This window comes from Myxocyprinus asiaticus, chromosome 49 (assembly GCF_019703515.2).
Source record: "Myxocyprinus asiaticus isolate MX2 ecotype Aquarium Trade chromosome 49, UBuf_Myxa_2, whole genome shotgun sequence".
Lineage (NCBI taxonomy): Eukaryota > Metazoa > Chordata > Actinopteri > Cypriniformes > Catostomidae > Myxocyprinus > Myxocyprinus asiaticus.
This window is the reverse complement of record NC_059392.1, coordinates 21205031-21227041: the sequence shown is the minus strand read 5'-3', so window position 1 is coordinate 21227041 and position 22011 is coordinate 21205031. Positions and strand designations below refer to the sequence as shown.

General features: G+C 38.4%; 1 protein-coding gene across 3 annotated transcripts in view; it reads right to left on the bottom strand.

Moving 5' to 3' along the window:
- LOC127438135 (lisH domain-containing protein ARMC9-like) overlaps positions 1 to 22011 on the bottom strand; it is an 84453-nt gene that overhangs the window by 42655 nt on the left and 19787 nt on the right. For all 3 annotated transcript variants that reach the window (XM_051693463.1, XM_051693461.1, XM_051693462.1), the window contains exons 10-21: positions 21151 to 21185; positions 18525 to 18636; positions 17674 to 17766; positions 12483 to 12573; positions 10971 to 11094; positions 10611 to 10750; positions 8596 to 8672; positions 6241 to 6315; positions 5622 to 5712; positions 4664 to 4722; positions 3360 to 3458; positions 2752 to 2861 (exon numbers count right to left, since the gene is read on the bottom strand). In XM_051693463.1, coding sequence (XP_051549423.1) covers positions 2752 to 2861; positions 3360 to 3458; positions 4664 to 4722; positions 5622 to 5712; positions 6241 to 6315; positions 8596 to 8672; positions 10611 to 10750; positions 10971 to 11094; positions 12483 to 12573; positions 17674 to 17766; positions 18525 to 18636; positions 21151 to 21185 — 1106 coding nt within the window. The remainder of the gene's footprint in view (positions 1 to 2751; positions 2862 to 3359; positions 3459 to 4663; positions 4723 to 5621; positions 5713 to 6240; positions 6316 to 8595; positions 8673 to 10610; positions 10751 to 10970; positions 11095 to 12482; positions 12574 to 17673; positions 17767 to 18524; positions 18637 to 21150; positions 21186 to 22011) is intronic.

Below are 22011 nucleotides of genomic sequence, written 5' to 3'. Positions count from 1 at the left end.
GTTTGAGTATTAATGTAACTGTTGATCTCCTGGGATTTTCATGCAAAACAGTCTCTAGAATTTACTCCGAATGGTGCTAAAAACAAAAAACATCCAGTGAGTGGCAGTTCTGTGGATGGAAACACCATTGTTGATGAGAGAGGTCAACAGAGAATGGACAGACTGGTTTGAACTGACAAAGTCTACTAACCACTCTGTACAATTGTGGTGAGAAGAATAGTATCTCGGAATGCTATTCTGAGATGCGGGTTGGTGCTGTTTTGGTGGCACGAGGGGGACCTACACAATATTAGCAGGTGGTTTTAGTGCTGTGGCTGATCGGTGTATATCAAGATTGTTCAAATGAAGATTGCGATGCATCGGAAAATCTATATTTCTACCCACCGCTAATGTTAAATGCCAGATTAACTAATCATAGGTGGACTTACTTTTCTTAAGTCTGGCTTTGATAAACCCATAACCTAACCTAATTAATTTAAAGGAATGTTTAACTTCAGTTCATTGTGAATTGTACCAACCCTCAATTTAAAAAAAAAAAACAATCAACAATTTACAGTAGTGTATTTACAGTGGAAGTCTAAGGCAGGGCTGGTGTTACGTTTTCCGCAAGTGGGATTTGGAGGCCTCCCAAATCTGGAGGCCCTAGGCAATTGCCTACTCTGCCTACAGCTAGCAGGGCACAACACCACAATAATAATTAAAGCACACACTGTTTCAAACGTATAGCCACAAGGCATAGACATTACATGAGTTAGTATGACATAGTGTGGTAAAATTGCTTACAATCCATGTCTGTGCAAAGTTGTATGCAATCTTTCAACTCCTGTCATGACCATGTAAAGTCAGCAAACCCACTAACTTCTGTATGATACTTGCAAGGATACCAGAAAGGGATTGTTTACGTGGAGAAAACTCGAACAGCATCATACCTACAAGTTCATCCACCTAGAAAAGTAGTCCCACCGCTCAAAGGGTGATTTAGACTTTACAGCTCAAATAACTATGGTACATTGATCCCACCATTGAATACAAAAATGAGAAAGGTAATACTGACATTATTTCTCGCAATTTTGACCTAATAACTTGCAAATGTGAGATACAAAGTCGCAATTGTGAAATATAAAGTCGCAATATCTTGCAATTACGAATTTATAACATGTAACTGTGCGTTTATAATATGCAATGCGACTTCTTACACTTAATATCTTACAAAGTCGAAACTGGGATATACACCGATGAGCCAAAACATTATGACCACCTGCCTTGGTCCTCCGCGTGCCGCCAAAACAGCGCCAACCCGCTGAGGCATGGACTCTACAAGACCCCTGAAGGTGTCCTGTGGTATCTGACACTAATAAATAAGCAGCAGATCCTTCAAGCCCTGTAAGTTACGAGATGGAGCCACCATGGATCAGACTTGTTGGTTCAGCACATCCCACAGATGCTTAGTCAGACTGAGATCTGGGGAATTTGGAGGCCAGGGCAACACCTTGAACTCTTCATCGTGTTCCTCAAACCATTCCCGAACAATGTGTGCAGTGTGGCGGGGCACATTATCCTGCTGAATGAGGCCACTGCTATCAGAGAATACCATTGCCATTAAGGGGTGTACCTGGTCTGCAATGATGTTTAGGTAGGTGGCACACGTCAAATTGATGTCCACATGAATCGCCGGACCAGGCAGTTTCCCAGCAGAACATTGTCCAGAGCATCACACTCACCCCACCGGCTTGTCATCTTCCCATAGTGCAACCAGGTGCCATCACTTCCCCAGGTAAATGCTGCACACGTACACAACTGTCCATGTGATGTAAAAGAAAACGGGATTCATCAGACCAGACTACCTTCTTTCACTGCTCCAAGGTTCAGTTTCGACGCTCGTGTGCCCATTGTAGGCAATTTTAATGGTGGACAGGGGTCATCATGGGCACTCTGACCAGTCTGTGGCCACGCAGCCCCATACGCAGCAGGGTGCGATGAACTGTGTGTTGTGATACATTCCTCCCGTAACCATCCATATGAAAAGTCTGTGACTTGTGCCACAGTAGACCTTCTGTCGGTTCGGACCAGACAGGATAGTCTTTGTTGCCCTCGTGCATCGATGAGCCTTGGGCACCAAACACCCTTTCACCGGTTTGTGGTGTGTCCCTCCTCAGACCACTGTCGGAATGTACGCACCACTGCTGACCGGATGCACCCCACAAACCTTGCTATTTCAGAGATGCTCTTACCCACTCATCTGGCCATAACAATTTGGCCCTTGTCAAAGTTGTTCAGGTATTTACTCCTGCCCATTTCTCCTGCATTCAACACGCTGACTACGAGAACTGATTGTTCGCTTACCATCTAATCTGCCCAGACCTTGACACGTGGCCTTGTTAGGAGATGATAAATGTTATTCGCTTCACCTGTGAGTGGTCATAATATTTTGGCTCATCAAAAAACAGAAACCTTTTTTTTTTACTTTGTTTTTACAAAGTGACAGAGGAGTTTAAATTATTTTCTGTGGTAATCGATAGAGCTTACGTTGTATTGAACATTCCTTTAAAGGAATGCTAGATAAACACTTCTGTATGACTGATTGTTCAAGGGTCATTTGTTTATGAAACGTTTACATATATATATACACACAGAGTAGTTAATATTTCCCAGACTTTGAACATTAAAATTTTGTGAACTTCCTTATAAAACAGCGTGTCTTCAAATTGGAGTTTTAGTTTGACGTTTATTGATTTAGAATGAAGTTCTTACATGGTGTTTTTGTGGGAACTGGGTGTAACGGGCCTCTGGAGGGGTTCGTCTATGCTGCGAGATGATGAAGGACATGATCTTCTTTTCATCTTCACCATGTTGGTCATAATCTACAAACCAAAAGAGAAATAACTGTTACAAACAAATAACTAATAGCATTTTTGTCCAAGCAATGTCTAAACTAAAGCCTAAGCAGTTATCAAAGATGTTTTAAGGACTGATTTACAAACTATTTAGCCATTTAGCAGATGCTTTTCCAAAGTGACTTAAAGGGCCTTTCTCACCAACGGGTTTTTGTGTCGGTTTGCAGTCTTTTTCTATTGTTTTTCTATGTAAATTTGTGAAAGATGGACATCTTTGACCATTGCACCACTTCAGTTGTTTTTTGTAGCATCACGCTCAGGAGTGCCACATTTTTTAGTAGCCATGTCAGGTTAAAAAGAAGTGTGCCACGAGACACTTGTGTTCAGTTAAATGTGTCACACTATATTTCGCTTTTTTTAGTGCTAAAACACGTTCAGTTTGAACGGCCCCTTAAACCACATGTACACCTCGTATTAACGTCCATCTTTCTGTTTTTATGTTAGAAATGGGTATTGATGGTTTACCCCTAAATACTCTGATGTCAGTAAAGACTCCCCAGTAAGTTCTTTCGGCTGAGGCTGCAAAACTTCCTCTTTATCCAGATCTGCTTCCATAACGTCCTCCTGTTAACCATAAAAAAGTTTTCAGTGAGAAAAATAAAAAATAAAGATACCAGTCTTTCTACAGTATCGGTAGTACAGAGTACCGATTTAAATGTGCACTGTCTTACTGAAAAGCATTTATTTTTCATAGCTCACATGTGTACTTTCACGTACTCTGTGAAGAGCGCTTGCAAGTCACTCCTCGTAGTCATGACACCTAATGCACTTCTAGGCATGAGATATTAATGTTAACACAGTCAAGTGAAACATGCCTATTTCTCAGTCAGACCCTGACAGCATCATATCTATATTAGTGTATTATATCTAATAATCATGGACTGAGAACTTCAACAACAATTTAGGTCATTTTTTCTTATTTTGTATTTGATTCCTTTAGTTGCTTTTTTCAACTTCTGAATGTTTGTTTGAATACTTACAGTAATACTACTGTAAGATACCTGAAAAACCTCAAACAGTTTACCTTTGTTCTAGTGAGTTCAGTAGCATATTAGTTATTGCAGTGGTGTCAAAATTGGTATTGAGAATTTCACTAGCTGTGTTTCAATCCCTTATTTTAATGCAAATTCTTGGATATTTTTGGATATTTTGCTGGATGAAAACACCAAGTGAATAAAATCTCCAAAATGCGCATAACAAACTTCTACACTCACTTAAGATGATTTTTTTTATTTTTTATTTGATAAGAAGACACTACAATGGAAACACAATTACCAAATATTGTATATTCCTATTGAATTTATACAGGAATATAGGTGTGTAATTTAAAACAAGCTATGTGAATACATAATTCACTCAAGCATTTTGTCCGCATGCTCTTCACCGCAAGTAATTCATAACATGTAATAAAAAAGCCACAGTGGTTTCAACTTCCATTTTCATTTCAATTCGTGGCAATTTCCCCAGAAGTGATGATTTTGTTCTCTTAAACACATGGGATGGAAACACTGCTTTTTTTGCAAGTTGCTTTTGCGATATTCAGATTATTTGCATACATTTAATTTGCAACATGGATGGATCCGTGACAACTGTTATTGGTATCAAATACATAATTTTTTTATCATTACAATCCTACTTAAAACTAATGCTAAAATGCACATAGTTATAGCCTTTTACACAGACACAATGTGAAATCAAAAGTCTAAGGAATTTGTCTTATGCTGAGCAATAATCCTATCTCTAACCCTCACTTAATCTTTGTAAAATACCTCATCATCATCATCATCCTCTTCATCATCTGACTCGATTTCATGTTCAGGAACGTCCGCTGAAGAGCAGAATCATAAATGGAAAGGGGAGAAAAATTTACTTAATGGGGGGGGGTGGGGGGGGGGGGTTAAAATTTTTTCCTCATTGATTACATTGATGCATACACTTACCCTAAACCTAACCCTACCCCGACCCTTACCCTAAACCCTAACCCAACCCTTAGCCTAAACCCCTACCCCTACCCATACTCCTAAACCTAACCATACCTCAACCTTAGAAGCAGCAAATGTGAATCTTGTGAGAATTGCACAAAATAAGTTAATTGTATAGTATGTAAATGCCAATGCAAGTGTTGTGGGCATGACTTTTTACGTTTTGTTGTCAAAAACTAATAATAATCCGATGACTTCAAGTCTCATGTAAACGCGGTTTTCTTACACTGTCAGATTTTTTGACTAAACCGATTTTTGTTCGTTATCAGCGTATTGGTGTGCATGTAAATGCACTTGTTGAGATTTTAGCTCAGCAGACCTAAAGTACTATATGAAGCTTCATCTACAAATTATTAATGGTAATGAATCGATCATCAATGATCATTAACTCCCCTAGTTTGTGGTTGGAAAGTTGTATATAAAGGAAAAAATAAGGAAACTTTCAGAAGTTTTTAAAAGGTGAAGTGTTAAAATACTTTCTCTTATCCCACCTAAATATGCAGAGACAGATATGAATAGGCCAGTCGTAATGACTAACGGCTAGTGGTGCAGAAATTACACTCTTCTGTTAAAGTTGCATATGAAAAGTGCCTTATGAGGCATTAAATGCACTGGGGGCAATAGGCAGCAATCCAATAATGTTCTTATTGTTTTCAAAAACCCTCAAATTCTCATTTAACGCTGATTGTTTATTTCAGTGCAAATAATATGCTGTAGTTATGTATTATCTTTGGGTTTGTCATACCTGAGTTAAGCTGTTTGATGATGAACTCAATCTGCCTGTTGAGTTCAGGGTTTTCTTCTTTAGTGTAACAGCGCAAGATCTCCTCCATACTCTGAAAACACCAACAAAAACTTTTATCACCTCACACTATCTGTTGTCTGTAACCAATGGTTTGTTCCAAACCGGACTTTCTTTCTTCTATGGATACTTCTAAAGAATATCCTTCTAAAGAATAAAATAAAATAAATAAAAAACATCACAAAAGTAAAAGGAAACTTTTCTTTATACCGAAGCTCTGAAATGGACTGCAAAATTCTTATGGTGTTAAAAAATGGTGCACCACCACCATTTGACATTATTGACATTCACTTTAACTATATGGAAAAGTGGCCAAAATATTCTCTAAAAATCTACCTTTAGAGTTCTACGAAGAAAGAAAGTCATACAAATTTGGTATGACATAATGTTGATTAAATGATGACAGAATGTTACTTTTTGGGTGAACTTTTCCTTTAAAGATAAGGTCAATTCAGTTCCAACTTTTTGCTAAGTAATACAACCTTGCATAGTTTGAAACCTGGAGTCCAGGCAATAATATCGTGAAACTGTGCAAATGTGAATGAACTGTGATGAAACGCACCATCTGTTTCGCCTCCTCTCGTATCTCTGGTAAAGACAGGATGCTGTACAGAGCTCCATTTACATAGTACCGGATCTATATTCACACACATATACATATACAATATATGAACAAAAACAAGCTGAAAACTGATTTATATGACTTACTATATTTTTAAATAGAGTGCTGTTTATTTTTGACCATGGCTAGTGTTGAATCAACTTCAAAAGTATAACACTTTTAACTTTTTTAAAGGTGCAATATGTAATTATACATATGTAAATAATATTTATTTTTTTTGCCAATGTGTGAACGGCTTGTAACGCAACTTAAAAAATCCGCCCTTCCCGGACTTCCTAGGCTGCCTATTAAAGCCTGTAGACTGATTTTCATGCGAAGGGAGCAGATCGCTTTTGCTGGGAATCCATGAGATGTTTATGCGCGCTCCCGAGAGCCTTGACTCAGACAGTAGCTTCTCTTCCGCTATTCAACAGCGACAACAAACAGCAATACTAGGTTACGTTATCTTAAGAGATGGAATCCAGCAAACATCCAGCTCCCAGCACAACACTGACTCCTAAAAAAAAAAAAAAATGTATCTACTGAATACTGTCTGGCTAAGCGGAAACGTGATCGTGGTCGAGCGAAAACTAGAGTGAACATCGGCAGGGCATTTGATTCCTGGAGGGACCTTCGTTTGGTTTTGGGGATCAAAACCGACACTGAATTGGCATTCTTCTTATTGGACAAGTAAGCTTACATAACTGCAAAGCATGTGAAATGTAGTGCCATAAGGATTGATCTGTGTAATTTTAGCTAACTTGATCTTGCCTGCTAATGCTGACGAATTGCAAGCTACCTTGCTTCGTAAATTTCAAATAATTTCAACGATCTTCTCTTTATACTAAAAGTCAGGCTAAGGGGGGCCTGGGTAGCTCAGTGGTAAAAGATGCTGGCTACCACCCCTGGAGTTCGCTAGTTCGCTAGTTCGAATCCCAGGGCGTGCTGAGTGACTCCAGCCAGGTCTCCTAAGCAACCAAATTGGCCCGGTTGCTAGGAAGGGTAGAGTCACATGGGGTAACCTCTTTGTGGTCGCTATAATTTGGTTCGTTTTCGTGGGGCGCGTGGTGAGTTGAGCGTGGATGCTGCGGTGGATGGCGTGAAGCCTCCACATGCGCTATGTCTCCGTGGCAACGCGCTCAACAATCCACGTGATAAGATGTGTGGGTTGATGGTCTCAGACGCGGAGGCAACAGGGATTCATCCTCCGCCACCCGGATTGAGGCAAATCACTACGTGACCACGAGGACTTAAAAGCGCACTGGGAATTGGGCATTCCAAATTGGGTGAAAAAGGGAAAAAAAAAAAGTCAGGTTAATTTCAATGTTAATCTGTAATTATTCAGCAAAGTAAACTACAATAATACATGAAATGAATGCTAGACAATGTTCAAGATAATGCAAAAAGCTCCATTCATTAGTGTAATGTAACTTGGTTATACAGAAAATATATACAATCTATTATTATAAAACAGTAACGCATCGATATATCAAAATGACAGTTGTGATGGAATCACATCAATACTGAATTGTATCAACATATTTATAATGTACAGCCTATTTTATAAACAGCTACTGTCATCATCCACCAAATTTAGCTAATAGCTATTGATAAAGCTGGCTAGCTAGCTAACGCCGACATAGGCTATTGTATAAATGCAGTCAATGTATCATGCAAATAAAAGTGTTTACTTCAAACTACAGTCTCGCATAGTCAGACCTATATCCACACTTTGTTTTAGCCCTGTTTGTAGTAAAACAATCATAACTGTGTAATTTTAATTATGCTACCTCATCTGTCAGCATGATGTTGGTGAATCACATTCAGCCTCTTTGTACGTTACTTCATTGTTTTGGTCGATGCTCTCTCACATCCCCACGGAGTGTGTGCGCGATCACGAGCAACAGGAAGCTGGCTGCAGTTCACTTAATGGCCACAGGTGTCATTAATAACAAGAGTTTCTGAATCTTACATTCCATACTTGCACCTTTAATGTTTAATTTGTTTCAGTTTAGAGGTTCCAATATACATGATCAAAAACTACAATGTTAACTTAGTGTACATTTGATTCTGCAATTCACCCCCCACAAAAAAAAAAAAAAAAAAAATGTTCAGGGTACACTTGTGAGGTAAACTGCTTAATCCAAAGTTGACAAAAGCCCTCTTATTAGAGATACACTTGACGTAATAAGGAGTAAGCTTACTGACGCTACCACAGGCTATTCACTAATCGGGTAGGCGGTGGCTAAAGACAAGAAAGCTAACTCAAACAACACACTTTGTTTGCATTTAGCAGTTGAGTAATTGTAGATTTACCTCTTGGTTCTCATGTCCCAGGAGCTCCGTTAGAACTTTCAGGGCATGCTTGGCCTCTTCTGCGCACTTTTTCTTACCTGGAGTGACAACATTAAATAAATATCACACTGCTTACATTCCTGTATAGACCTTTGCTAATCAAACTGTTAGACAATAAGTGACACTTTCCATAAATAGATGTTTTATTTGTTTTTGTTTTTTAAATTAAACATTAGAGGCACAAATCCCAGGTTTCCATTATTAGTGAGAGCTATTAGCCAATTCGATATTACGTAATATTATAATTATGTAACATAGCATGAAAAGCAGCTAGTTTTAAACACATTAAACGTCTGTACCCACCTAAAAATTTTGATTTTGTCCTGTCTTACAACCAAAGTTACCTATTAATATAATATAATATAATTGTAGTAGATACCTTTAATACATTTCAATTGCCAATTAAAATAAATTAATAATTAGTTTAAAAAAGGTAATTAGTAACTAATTTAATCATTTAATATATTCTTATTTATTGTTTATTTAATGTTTAGTTATGGTTTTAAACTGTAGTAGGGTTGCAATATCGACAAACCTTACAAAAAACAAACAAATATATATAAACAGATGAGCCAAAACATTATTACCACCTGCCTAATAAGCTGTTGGTCCTCCACGTGCCACCAAAACAGCGCCAACCCGCCAAGGCATGGACTCAACAAGACCCCTGAAGGTGTCCTGTGGTATCTAGCACTAAGACATTAGCAGCAGATCCTTCAAGTCCTGTAAGTTGCAAGGTGGAGCCGCCATGGATCTGACCTGTTGGTCCAGCACATCCCACAGATGCTCAATTGGATTGAGAGCTTGGATATTTGGAGGCCAGGGCAACACCTTGAACTCTTCATTATGTTCCTCAAACCATTCCTGAACAATGTGTGCAGTGTGGCAGGGCACATTATCCTGCTGAAAGAGGCCACTGCTATCAGGGAATACCATTGCCATTAAGAGGTGCACCTGGTCTGCAATGATGTTTAGGTAGGTGGCATGTGTCAATCTGACGTCCACATGAATAGCTGGACCCAGGGTTTCCCAGAAGAACATTGCCTAGAGCATCACACTCCTTCCACCGGTTTGTCATCTTCCCACAGTGCATCCTGGTGCTATCACTTCCCCAGGTAAACGGAGCACACGTACACCGCCGTCCACATGATGCAATAGAAAACAGGACTCATCGGACCTGGCGACCTTCTTCCACTGCTCCAAGGTCCAGTTCTGATGCATTAGATGCTTTTGATGGTGGACAGGGGTCATCATGGGCACTCTGACCGGTCTGCGGCTCCGCAAGCCACATACGCAGCAGGGTGTTATGCGCTGTGTGTTGTGACACATTCCTCCAGTAATCATCATTACAATTTTCTGTGACTTGTGCCACAGTAGACCTTCTGTAGGTTCGGACCAGACGGGATAACCTTCGTTGCCCTCACGCATCGATGAACCTTGGGCACCCAACACCCCGTTGCCAGTTTGTGGCTTGTCCCTCCTCGGACCGCTGTCGGAAGGTACTTGGCATTTCAGAGATGCTCTGAGCCAGTCGTCTGGCCATAACAATTTGGCCCTTGTCAAATTCGTTCAGGTCTTTACTCCTGCTCATTTCTCCTGCATTCAACACATTGACAACAAGAACTGACTGTTTGCTTACCATCTAATCTACCCAGACCTTGACATGTGGCCTTGTTAGGAGATGATCAATGTTATTCGCTTCACCTGTGAGTGGTCATAATGTTTTGGCTCAGTGTAAATTAAACAAATAAAACAACCCATATAATTTTTTATTTGACTTCCTGAGGTGGGACATATTCTGAAGGCTAAGAATCTCCTTTCAATATTTTTTCATGGAATGTGCTTAGTGCAAAGGGTGGGCAAATAATTAAACAAAGGGTGATAAACAATAAAATTACTACCTTTAAAATGTATTTCCTTGATATATGTATTAATAATTAAATAGTTAGTATGTAGTGTGGTAACGTAGCTGTTACCTTGAGTGCGCAGGCAGAGGTTCATGAGAAGGGAGATGGCATATTCTAGCGTGTAGTCAGACAGACAGTCAGAGTCGCGGAGCTCTTTGACCAACCAGCCAATCAGACCATCTCTGATCATAGAAGACTGTTGTGCTCGTCTAGACAAGACACAAAATGTAATCTTTGGCATTTTTACATGTCTCGAAATTAATGACTTTGGTTGCTTTGTCACTGCAAATCACTGTCAGTGTGAACACCTTAAAAATAAATGTGACAAACAACTTAAAAACCCACTATTACAGTCTGTAGGATTTATTAACAACATTAATACTGTAGTATGTTTTTGAACTAGGTGCGGGTCAGGCCCAAATGTCGTACCTGAGGCTGAGTTTCTGCAGTGCCGCCAGTACGTTTTCTCGAGTTACAGACTCTTTCTCTTCAGCCTTCAGACAGTCGAGCAGAAACCTCAGTAGAGAGGGGATCTGAGACAGGTACATCCGCCCTATACAAGAAGAATGTGTTATATCAGTTTTTCTCAACCTTTATTGTCTGATGTACCCCTTTAGCTCAATCTGTAAGGTGCAAACATCCCTTTAATGACACCAAACCACAAATGTGTTCCTATTAACTCATATTATAGGGTTAATTAGGGTATTGTGGGACACCTAAGCTTTATGTTAGTCTATGCTAAGTCTATGTTAACATTATCTATGTATAACATTATATTCTAACTGTGGTTTTAAGTGGTGGAGGTCTCAACTGTTGGCCTGAAGTGACAATTCGAGTAAATTGCAGAATTTGAAAGTAAAAAAAAAAAAAAAAAAAAAAATGTCCCAGATTACCATAATTCTCCCTTTTGGACTTGCTTAAAAAGGAACCGAATGTGTTAAGGTGTTAAATACAAAAAAGAAAAAAAGAAAATCATGAAATTAGATGTGATTATATGACTAAATTTAGGCATGAAACTCTGAATGCCGTTCTTTAAACTTGTTGTCAGTTAGCCAATCACCTTGCATGTGATATGTCAAGCTGACAGGTCCTTGATGTTTAGTTGGGTAACCAATCAACTTGTGTACTCTCTCTTTGCCAAACATTTAAGTTGGCTTAGTTTGTAAGTAAGCTAGCTTCACTGCAGCAAGAGTTTTCTCTGAAACCCTCCTCCTCCCCAGCACCACCGGTCTAGATCAGCTACATGGGGATTGCATTTATGCCTAATTGTTAAGCAGCATGTCATACATGATTAATGCAGCATGTCTTGTGTTTTTCTAATTATGCAGCAGCAGCAGCACGTCCACATGTTTAGCTCAGTATGTCTGTGTATGTTCTAGCAGTAGCAAGTCTCCATACTTGCTCTGCAGCAATGATTTTTTTTTCTGGTCTTTACGATTGTTGCTCGTCAGATTTTATGATATAAACTAGTGAGATGCCAAGGCAGACTGTATGCCATCAGCAATCTATTATGTCAGACAGGAGTTAAGACATCGGTCACAATTGATAACACTGACATCGATTACTGTGCTCCAATTGGTTCTGCATTAGGTGGCTGGTGTAGGAGCAGTCACACACTTAACCTTGACCCTAATCCTAACCTAACCCTAATTTCTGACACTTTCAGAACTTCGCCAGAGGCTAAAATTCATTGCAAAGGCAATTAATTTGCAGTCAGTGAGCATGTCACACTAAGCAATCAAAGACTGCCGAAATGTGTCTCATAAAATCATGCAGTGTGCACCTAGCTTTAGTTGGTTGCCCTCATAATCGTCATAAATGTTTAGGCATACAATAATTTAAGATTTAATATCACCGTTACACAAAGACAGACATGTGATCCAGAGTAAAGGGATACTCACAGTGTTTGCGTTCCTATTTTCTGTTTGCATTTTTACTTACCGCCACACAAAGAGGCAAAGGTGCTGATGAGTCGTGCCATATACTGTCTGACAATCTCATTCTTGGATTTTATCAGATGAAGGACAGTTTTCTGTTAAATAAAAAAAGCAGTTTGGAATCAAATGACTCGGCTGGTTTTCGTGCCTCCGAGTATAGTTGTTGTCCAATTTCACAATACTTAAGTTTTATTCTGCGTTCTAAGTGTATTCTTAGATGATGGAAACCTAATATAGTCTTTCTTACTTAACAAAGACTGAGTGGTTAGATACAACATGTGTAATTATCTGACATGTGTGCCCTAAACAATTACACAAAACTGGTAATTATGGAAAGGGAATGCTAGGGTGACTCAGGATGCTGAAATCTGATACTTATTATTCAGATTCCTTAGAAATACCTGAGATAAATATAAACCAGGAACTAATTTTGTATTAGCTCAGGTGACTCAATGTATTATGTTAATATTTTTCAGCCTTTGACGATATTCAATATATTGATATGTATGTATTTGCTCTGAAATAGATTAATAGGGTTTTTCTTTGTTTGTTTGTTTGTTTTGTTTTTTTAATCAGAGGAACCATCATTTCAACCAATCAGTAATTGTAGGCAATTAGATTCAAAAGGGTCAAAGGTTAGAAGTAAACTACAATAAAAATCTATTTAAAAATAACCAAGGCATGTTTTCCACTGTTTTTCACTAAAGGAACCACTCAATGACCATTATTACAATACACAGTAATAAACAGCATTATTTACCTAAATATATTTTTTTCTAAATTTTGGTACACGTGAAATGCCATCTGAGCATTTGTTTTGTGATGACGCAAATGAATCATTGCATTTGAGTTTTGAATAAATTCGCAGAAACAGAGACTTTGAACTGATTCACATAATTTAATTGTATTTACTAACACTAATGCCATTCTTGCTTTGAAGTTTAAATCAGAGACACTATAAAAACTTGTCTAAAAGAGATGAAAATTCAGTCATTGTTTACTCCCCCCTGTGTTGTTATAACTCTGTATGACATTCTTTCTTTTTTCTTAACGCAAAGGGAATAATTGTGAAAAAAAAAAAATTGTGTTCAGTGATGTCATACAATGGCAGTTTATAATGATTACTTCTTCAAGCTTCAAAACAAGGCATGAGAGCAACAGTTCATGCAGACCCCCTAGCAACAATGGGGCATTCAAGCGAAAACTTGTTTGTTTATCTAAAAACAGGTCCTTCACAGCAATAGCGAAAACAGAACACAGCTGCACACAAAACAGAGAACAGAACTTACTAAACATGTCTGCAGGGTTTATAGTCGAAGAATTGATGCATTTCTATGCCCAGCCTTATTTTTTTGAAAGTTTTTGGACCGGTGCCAGTTTACAGTGGACAGAGTTACCCGCATGTTGCCGAAAATAGAAAACAGGTGATCGATAGAATGTACCGTTGTTCGTCACTACTGGTTAAAAACTCGGCGTTTGCCATCAGGTTAGGACACGGTGTGATTGTGGCTGCCTGTAGCCTCCTCTATGTTTCTGTTTGATTTTCGAGTACTAAATAAAATAAAAATGGGCATAGAAATACATCAGTTCTTCGACTACAAACTTTTCAGACATGTTTAGTAAGTTCTGTTCTCTGTTTTGTGTGCAGCTGTGTTATGTTCTGTTGTCGCTATTGCTGTGGAGGACCTGTTTTTAGATAAACAAACATTGTTTGCCCCATTGTTGCTAGGGGGTCTGCATGAACTGTTGCTCTCGTGCCCTATCATGAACTTGCACAGGAGATCAACGGTCAGTGAACATTTTCACTAAATAATACATTAGATTTCAGTTTTTTTTCTCACCAAACCTTTTCGTATGCTTTCATAACAATCATGAGTCTCATAGAATAATTTATTAGACATCTGAATTATACTTTTGCATTCTTTTGAAGAATTAGTCACCATAAACTGCCATTGTATGACATCACAGAGCAAATTTTTTTTTTTTTTTTTTTTTTTTTCACAATTTCTCCCTTCGTGTTAAGAAAAAGAAAGAACATTATATAGGGTTATAAGAAAACAGTGGTGAGTAAACAATGACTGAATTTTCATTTTTGGGTGAACTTATCCTTTAACACTTTCATACAAACACAAAGGCTGTCAATTTACCGTGTATTCAGTGCGATTTTTGTTTTTTTGTTTTTTGATTTTTCCCCTTTTTCTCCCAATTTGAAATGCCCAATTCCCATTGCGCTCTAAGTCCTCGTGGTCGCGTAGTGAGTCGCCTCAGTCCGGGTGGCGGAGATCCAATCCCAGTTGCCTCCGCGTCTGAGACCGTCAACCCGTGTATCTGATCACGTGGCTTGTTGAGCGCGTTGCCACGGAGACATAAAATGTGTGTAGGCTTCACGCCACCCACCGCGGCAACCACGATCAACTCACCACGTGCCCCACCGAGAACGAACTACATTATAGCGACCACGAGGAGATTACCCCATGTGACTCTACACTCCCTAGCAACCGGGCCAATTTGGTTGCTTAGGAGACCTGGCTGGAGTCACTCAGCACGCCCTGGGATTCGAACTAGCGAACTCCAGGGTAGCCAGCGTATTTTACCACTGAGCTACCCAGGCCCCCCTTCAGTGCAATTATTTATATATATATATAAAAAAAAAAAGAATAACGCAATAAATAATGCCCTAGGACTGTAATAAGGAATGTTCACCTTCATGTTTTAACAAGTCTAAGTCAGCAGGGGGCAGTAAGCACAACTCCAGCAATGAGATCATGTTTTTGCATTCAAACACAGCTCCAAATGCAGGGGTCTTGACACATGTTTTTTTAATTTCAAACTACGTTTAACTTGAAACGGCATACTAAAAATTCTGGGTTTATAACACGACACAACCTAATTGAGACACTCCAAAGGCGTCCAACTGATGGACTGATGTGGACTGTAAGCCAACGTTGTAGGCTTACGTTGAATGATATGGAAATAAACAATAATGTATTGCCTTCTAAAGACACTTTTTGTATTACCTAATCAGTGCTTTACACATGTCACAAAAATGCAATGTATTTTAATTATCTAATTATTATATTTATATAATAAAGTTGTGCTCAAAAGTTTGCATACCCTGGTAGAAATTGTGAAATTTTGCATTGATTTTGAAAATATGACTGATCATGCAAAAAAAAACTGTCTTTTATTTAAGGACAGTGATCATATGAAGCCATTTATTATAACAGTTGTTTGGCTCTTTTTTAAATCATAATGATAACCGAAATCACCAAAATGGCCCTGATCAAAAGGTTACATACCCTTGAATGTTTGGCCTTGTTACAGACACACAAGGTGACACACACAGGTTTAAATGGCAATTAAAGGTTAATTTCCCACACCTGTGGCTTTTAAAATTGCAATTAGTGTCCGTGTATAAATAGTCAATGAGTTTGTATCTCTCACGTGGATGCACTGAGCAGGCTAGATACTGAGCCATGGGGAGCAGAAAAGAACTGTCAAAAGACCTGCGTAGCAAGGTAATGGAACTTAATAAAGATGGAAAAGGATATAAAAAGATATCCAAAGCCTTGAAAATGCCAGTCAGTACTGTTCAATCACTTATTAAGAAGTGGAAAATTCGGGGATCTCTTGATACCAAGGCAAGGTCAGGTAGACCAAGAAAGATTTCAGCCACAACTGCCAGAAGAATTGTTTGGGATACAAAGAAAAACCTACAGGTAACCTCAGGAGAAATACAAGCTGCTCTGTAAAAAGATGGTGTGGTTGTTTCAAGGAGCACAATATGACGATACTTGAACAAAAATGTGCTGCATGGTCGAGTTGCCAGAAAGAAGCCTTTACTGCGCCAATGCCACAAAAAAGCCCGGTTACAGTATGCCCGACAACACCTTGACACGCCTCACAGCTTCTGGCACACTGTAATTTGGAGTGACAAGACCAAAATAGAGCTTTATGGTCACAAACATAAGCACTATGTTTGGAGAGGGGTCAACAAGGCCTATAGTGAAAAGAATACCATCCCCACTGTGAAGCATGGTGGTGGCTCACTGATGTTTTGGGGGTGTGTGAGCTCTAAAGGCACGGGGAATCTTGTGAAAATTGATGGCAAGATGAATGCAGCATGTTATCAGAAAATACTGGCAGACAATTTATATTCTTCTGCATGAAAGCTGCCCATGGGATGCTCTTGGACTTTCCAGCACGACAATGACCCTAAGCACAAGGGCAAGTTGAACCTCCAGTGGTTACAGCAGAAAAAGGTGAAGGTTCTGGAGTGGTCATCACAGTCTCCTGACCTTAATATCATCGAGCCACTCTGGGGAGATATCAAACGTGCGGTTCATGCAAGACGACCAAAGACTTTGCATGACCTGGAGGCATTTTGCCAAGACGAATGGGCAGCTATACCACCTGCAAGAATTTGGGGCCTCATAGACAACTATTACAAAAGAATGCACGCTGTTATTGATGCTAAAGGGGGCAATACACAGTATTAAGAACTAAGGGTATGCAGACTCGTTTTTTTCTTTGTTGTCATGTTTTGTTTTATGATTGTGCCATTCTGTTATAACCTACAGTATGAATCCCATAAGAAATAAAAGAAATGTGTTTTGCCTGCTCACTCGTGTTTTCTTTAAAAATGGTACAAATATGACCAATTCTCCAAGGGTATGCAAACTTTTGAGCACAACTGTATATTTACAATTCTTTAAATATTATTATTTTAATCATGTAATTATACAATTTAGGGGACTTTCTTGGCATATACTGATATTTGCAATTAATTGGCATATCATGTAATTAATACGATTTAAAATTTAATCGATGGACATTCCTAATTTATATATATGGAACATCCCACGAAGAGAGCAGTTTCGAGTGATGCTGAATCAATTCACTGAAACAGAGTCTATGAACTGATTCACAGAAATGAATCAAACCTAGCAATTCTTAGTAGTATAAGTAGACACTTTTGCTACTAAAGTGTTTAAAACAGAAATATTATTGTCTTAAACACACTCCTGAGTTGAGAGGCAAGAAACAATTGCGAAACTAGTCTAAAGAAAAAAGCGCAATACTGAATATACATCACAAATACATTGTAAATATTCAAAATATCGTCCAGCCCCAATTCAAAATTTGCAGGTTATTCCATAAATGTGAAACAGGGTTTGTAAGAGCTCATAATGCACCTGTCTGGTACTGTAGCGCTCCAGAAGATCGTTGCTAAGGAAAGCCTGAAGTACTGTGTCTCTTTGCTCACCATGAAGAGATCGAGTCAACCTCTGCAGACAAGACAAGAAAACCCACATGCAATTGTTGTATTCAACAATTTGGTGGTGGTAAATCATCCAAATAAAATTATCGTTGTCATATCCCTTCCAAAACTTTACAATGGTTACCACAGTTTCCACCCACAGTTTGAAGGTTGTTCAACTGACGCGTTGTGCGTTGCCGTTGCCATGCAAAGGATCAGGGTACGATTCCTGAAGAACACGCAAGTCGACAAGTGAGTCGAAAGTGTCCTAGAAGCACCACAAATTGACGTGGTTGCCTCAGCAATTGCATTTTTCATCACACGTTTGCATTTTATGACACTATAGCTTAGGTTTAGGGTTTAAGGGTACGGATGTCGTTTTGTTGATTCAAAACTCGATAGAGCATTGATCTTAAAAATCTCATCGGTTCAGCAGAACATTTAACATGCTTTTAGTGCCACAGAGTGGTAATTTCACTTTGGAACTGCCGCGATATGTGTAATGAACTATGTAATATCATGAGATCAGGCTGGAACGGCATCTCAGAAGTAGTGCCAGTGCTGTTTAAAACCAATTTGTTTTATTGTAGTATCAATAACTGTTGTTGATAGGCCATTTTGGTGGACACTATGACTACCATGGTGCATTTTTGAAAGGGACTGTAAAATCTTATAAGAAGCAATGTTAGTTGGAACATCAGAAGTGAAATTTCAATATATCACCAATTGTGCTGATGTTTTAAGCTTTACTTAATTTACTTGAACATCATTTCTGTTCTTATTTACCCAGCGTAAAGCCTGGAGCAACAAAGCCTTTAGTCTATCCGATCCATTCACTAAGTCCTTCTTCAGCTTTTCATAGTCCAGAGGAGGTAGCAAAGGCACATCTTTGGGTCTCCTGAGGAATGATTTCATGATGAATCAGCACATGAGATCTCCTTCAAAGCATTCAATCAATCTTTCAGTCTAATCTCATTTACAAAATTAGTTTGGAATTATCAGACTTTACAAGATGAACCAGATCATGTGCTGCTCCTAGTTATCTTCCTGGAGATAAACATTTCAAGTTCTGTGGCTTTTAGTTCATTAGTCTGTTAGTTATTAGGTCATCTATATGCTATTATACTCCTTAAATTTGACAAAATGATCTTTTAGCAGGTATACTGTATGCATGTCAAATTTACAGTCTTTCTATTCTGGGAAAATGGGCCAAAAATATTGATTATATTATATTTTCACACAGGTGTGTACAGATTTTGGTCCGATTAAATTAATTTCCCTAGCCTTAATACCACCTGCCTCTAACAACAGTAATAGCAAGTAACAAATCATGGTTTACGGCTGTTGGGTAAAGGCTATTGGCTATTAAAACAACCTTGGTAACACTTTTTAATAACTACACGGTATAAAGTATTTGTAAAGAATTAGTTTATAGTTAATTGATCATTTATAAATTATTGTTCATACATTATTAATACATTAATAAGCTACATATAAATAGTATGTTATTTGTTTCTTTTCACTTTAGCAAATTATATATTATTGTTTAATAAGTTAATATATTGGCAATTTGATAATGTTTTTTTTTTTTTTTTATCCTTAGTAAACAACTTGTTAATCATACCTAACTGATGCATTTTAGTTGATGTAAATCAGTGGTAAAGAAGAGTTTGAGAACATTAAGAAAGCATAAATTCATAGTTAATAAAGATATTAAATATGTAATGAATTGGATATACATTTCTGCCTAATTAATGTGTATATTAATGTTTTAATAAATAATAAAGCACTTACTAGGGAGCCTGGATAGCTCAGCAAGTAAAGACGCTGTCTACCAACCCTGGAGTTGCAAGTTCGAATCCAGGGCATGCTGAGTGACTGAAATTGGCCCGGTTGCTAGGGATGGTAGGGTCACATGGGGTAACCTTTTCGTGGTCGCTATAATGTGGTATGCTCTCGGTGGGGCACGTGGTGAGTTGTGCGTGGATGCCGCAGAGAATAGCGTGAAGCCTCCACACGTGCTACGTCTCCGCGGTAACGGTCTCAGATGTGGAGGCAACTGAGATTCGTCCTCCACCACCCAGATTGAGGCGAGTCACTACGCCACCACGAGGACTTAGAGCGCATTGGGAATTGGGCATTCCAAATTGGGGATAAAAAAAATACAAATAATAATAATATTTGATCAGGTCCTATTTTTTATTCCTTGCAAACTGAAATATTTGCATTTTCCTTGAAGTAATAAAAGTTGTTGATGTACTGAATATCTAATTTTGCTCATTGAAACTTGTCATCAAAGTGGTGATTTGGCTAAATCTTATTTTCTATGAGAGACAAATGTGTCTTCCTGAAGGGTGCGCCTCCTGGCCTGAATCCTGAAAGCTGAATTCTTCGTTGATCAGCATTCAAATCTTAGGATGTTTTTTTTTAATACTGCAGACATTTGTACATTAAATACTGTGCTTGAATCATTTTACTACAAGGATTGGTACCTGAGATACAAATCCGCCCCTGCAATCTCTGGAAAATTATTATATAAAATGCCCTATTCAGTAACCGCAAACTACTGTTATTGTTCCATCCGGCCCAGCGCTGAGAAAAGTAACATGTTAGGCGTAACAATGTCGCTTGTACACTTCAGCAGCATAGTAAGTAAATTTTCACCAATGAAGTTTAATAGGCACTGAATTGGCAAAATATAATTTAAAGTCAATAATATAACATTACATGCTCTTTCCAATTTCTTTTTTTATTTTTTTTGCCATTTCATCACTGTCATGTGACCATTTTGACGTGCTGGCTGTTTTCAGAGTGGGATTGTTGGACTTTCCTTCTAGAATCTGATTAAATTTAATGAAAGATTTATAGTAGGTCCACTGGTGAAACTGAATTAAACAGTCATTTTAATTGGCAATAATGAGAACAAGTCTGCTCATAAAGCTTAATAGGATGGAACATGCTAAAGTTGCGTTTGAGCAATTAGAGAATCTCTTACGACCTATATATTAACTAATAATTGCTTTAATAGTAAGTGAATCCAATTAATTACAGATATCAATTCTTCATTTACTATGAATTCATGCCATGTTAAAAAACATTATCAAACTGCCTATAAATGAACTTAAATGAACTATCTGTCCATTTGCTGTATTTCATGTATTTGCTCTCATGTAAAGCGACCTTGGGTTCAAGAAAGGTGCTATATAAAACAAACGTATTATTATTATTATTATTATTATTATTATTAAACTTCAATATGTCCCGACCCAGTCTTCCTGTTTGAGTTGTAAATGTCAAAACAAGAGAAAAAACGGCACCTATCAAGCCATTTCATGGGGTCTATCCCACTATCACAAAATAAAGCAAACCAGTCACACAAGGTACACAATCCAAAATGCTTTAAAGGACTTACTGAGGTGCCACCGATGCCCGCAGCATTGAGGATGCCTAAAAGGAAATAAACACACCATAAAAAGGTTCAGAACATCCATCATTAACAAATCTCTACTCATCCCCCGCCCTGTGCATGTTTGTTAATTAAATATTACAGCTAATCTAATTAGGCTTCCAGCTATCAATAAGAGTGTAGTACTCTCAGCTCCAATGAATATGTTTTAACATGTTTAAGAGGTACACTACGGATTTCCCATTTGATTTTTTTGTTAGAAATGAATATAACACCATTATTGAGCTAGTACATAAACACAGTGTTCAAAAGCACATTCTAGCCTTACCCCATTCTCTATGGTAAGCCTACAATAATGATTTTACATTCAAAGCTGTAGAGTTTGATTTGGGGGGAAATTTCAGACTTCCATCATACGTTCTTGCATGTTTATGTACATAGCGTAAATATGCATGTACACTATATTGCCAAAAGTATTCGCTCATCTGCCTTTAGACGCATATGAACTTAAGTGACATCTCATTCTTAATCCATAGGGTTTAATATGACGTCGGCCCACCCTTTGCAGCTATAACAGCTTCAACTCTTCTGGGAAGGTTTTCCACAAGGTTTAGGAGTGTGTTTATGGGAATTTTTGACCATTCTTCCAGAAGCGCATTTGTGAGGTCAGACACTGATGTTGGACGAGAAGGCCTGGCTCGCAGTCTTCGCTCTAATTCATCCCAAAGGTGCTCTATCGGGTTGAGGTCAGGTCTCTGTGCAGGCCAGTCAAGTTCTTCCACACCAAACTCGCTCATCCATGTCTTTATGGACCTTGCTTTGTGCACTGGTGCGCAGTCATGTTGGAACAGGAAGGGGCCATCCCCA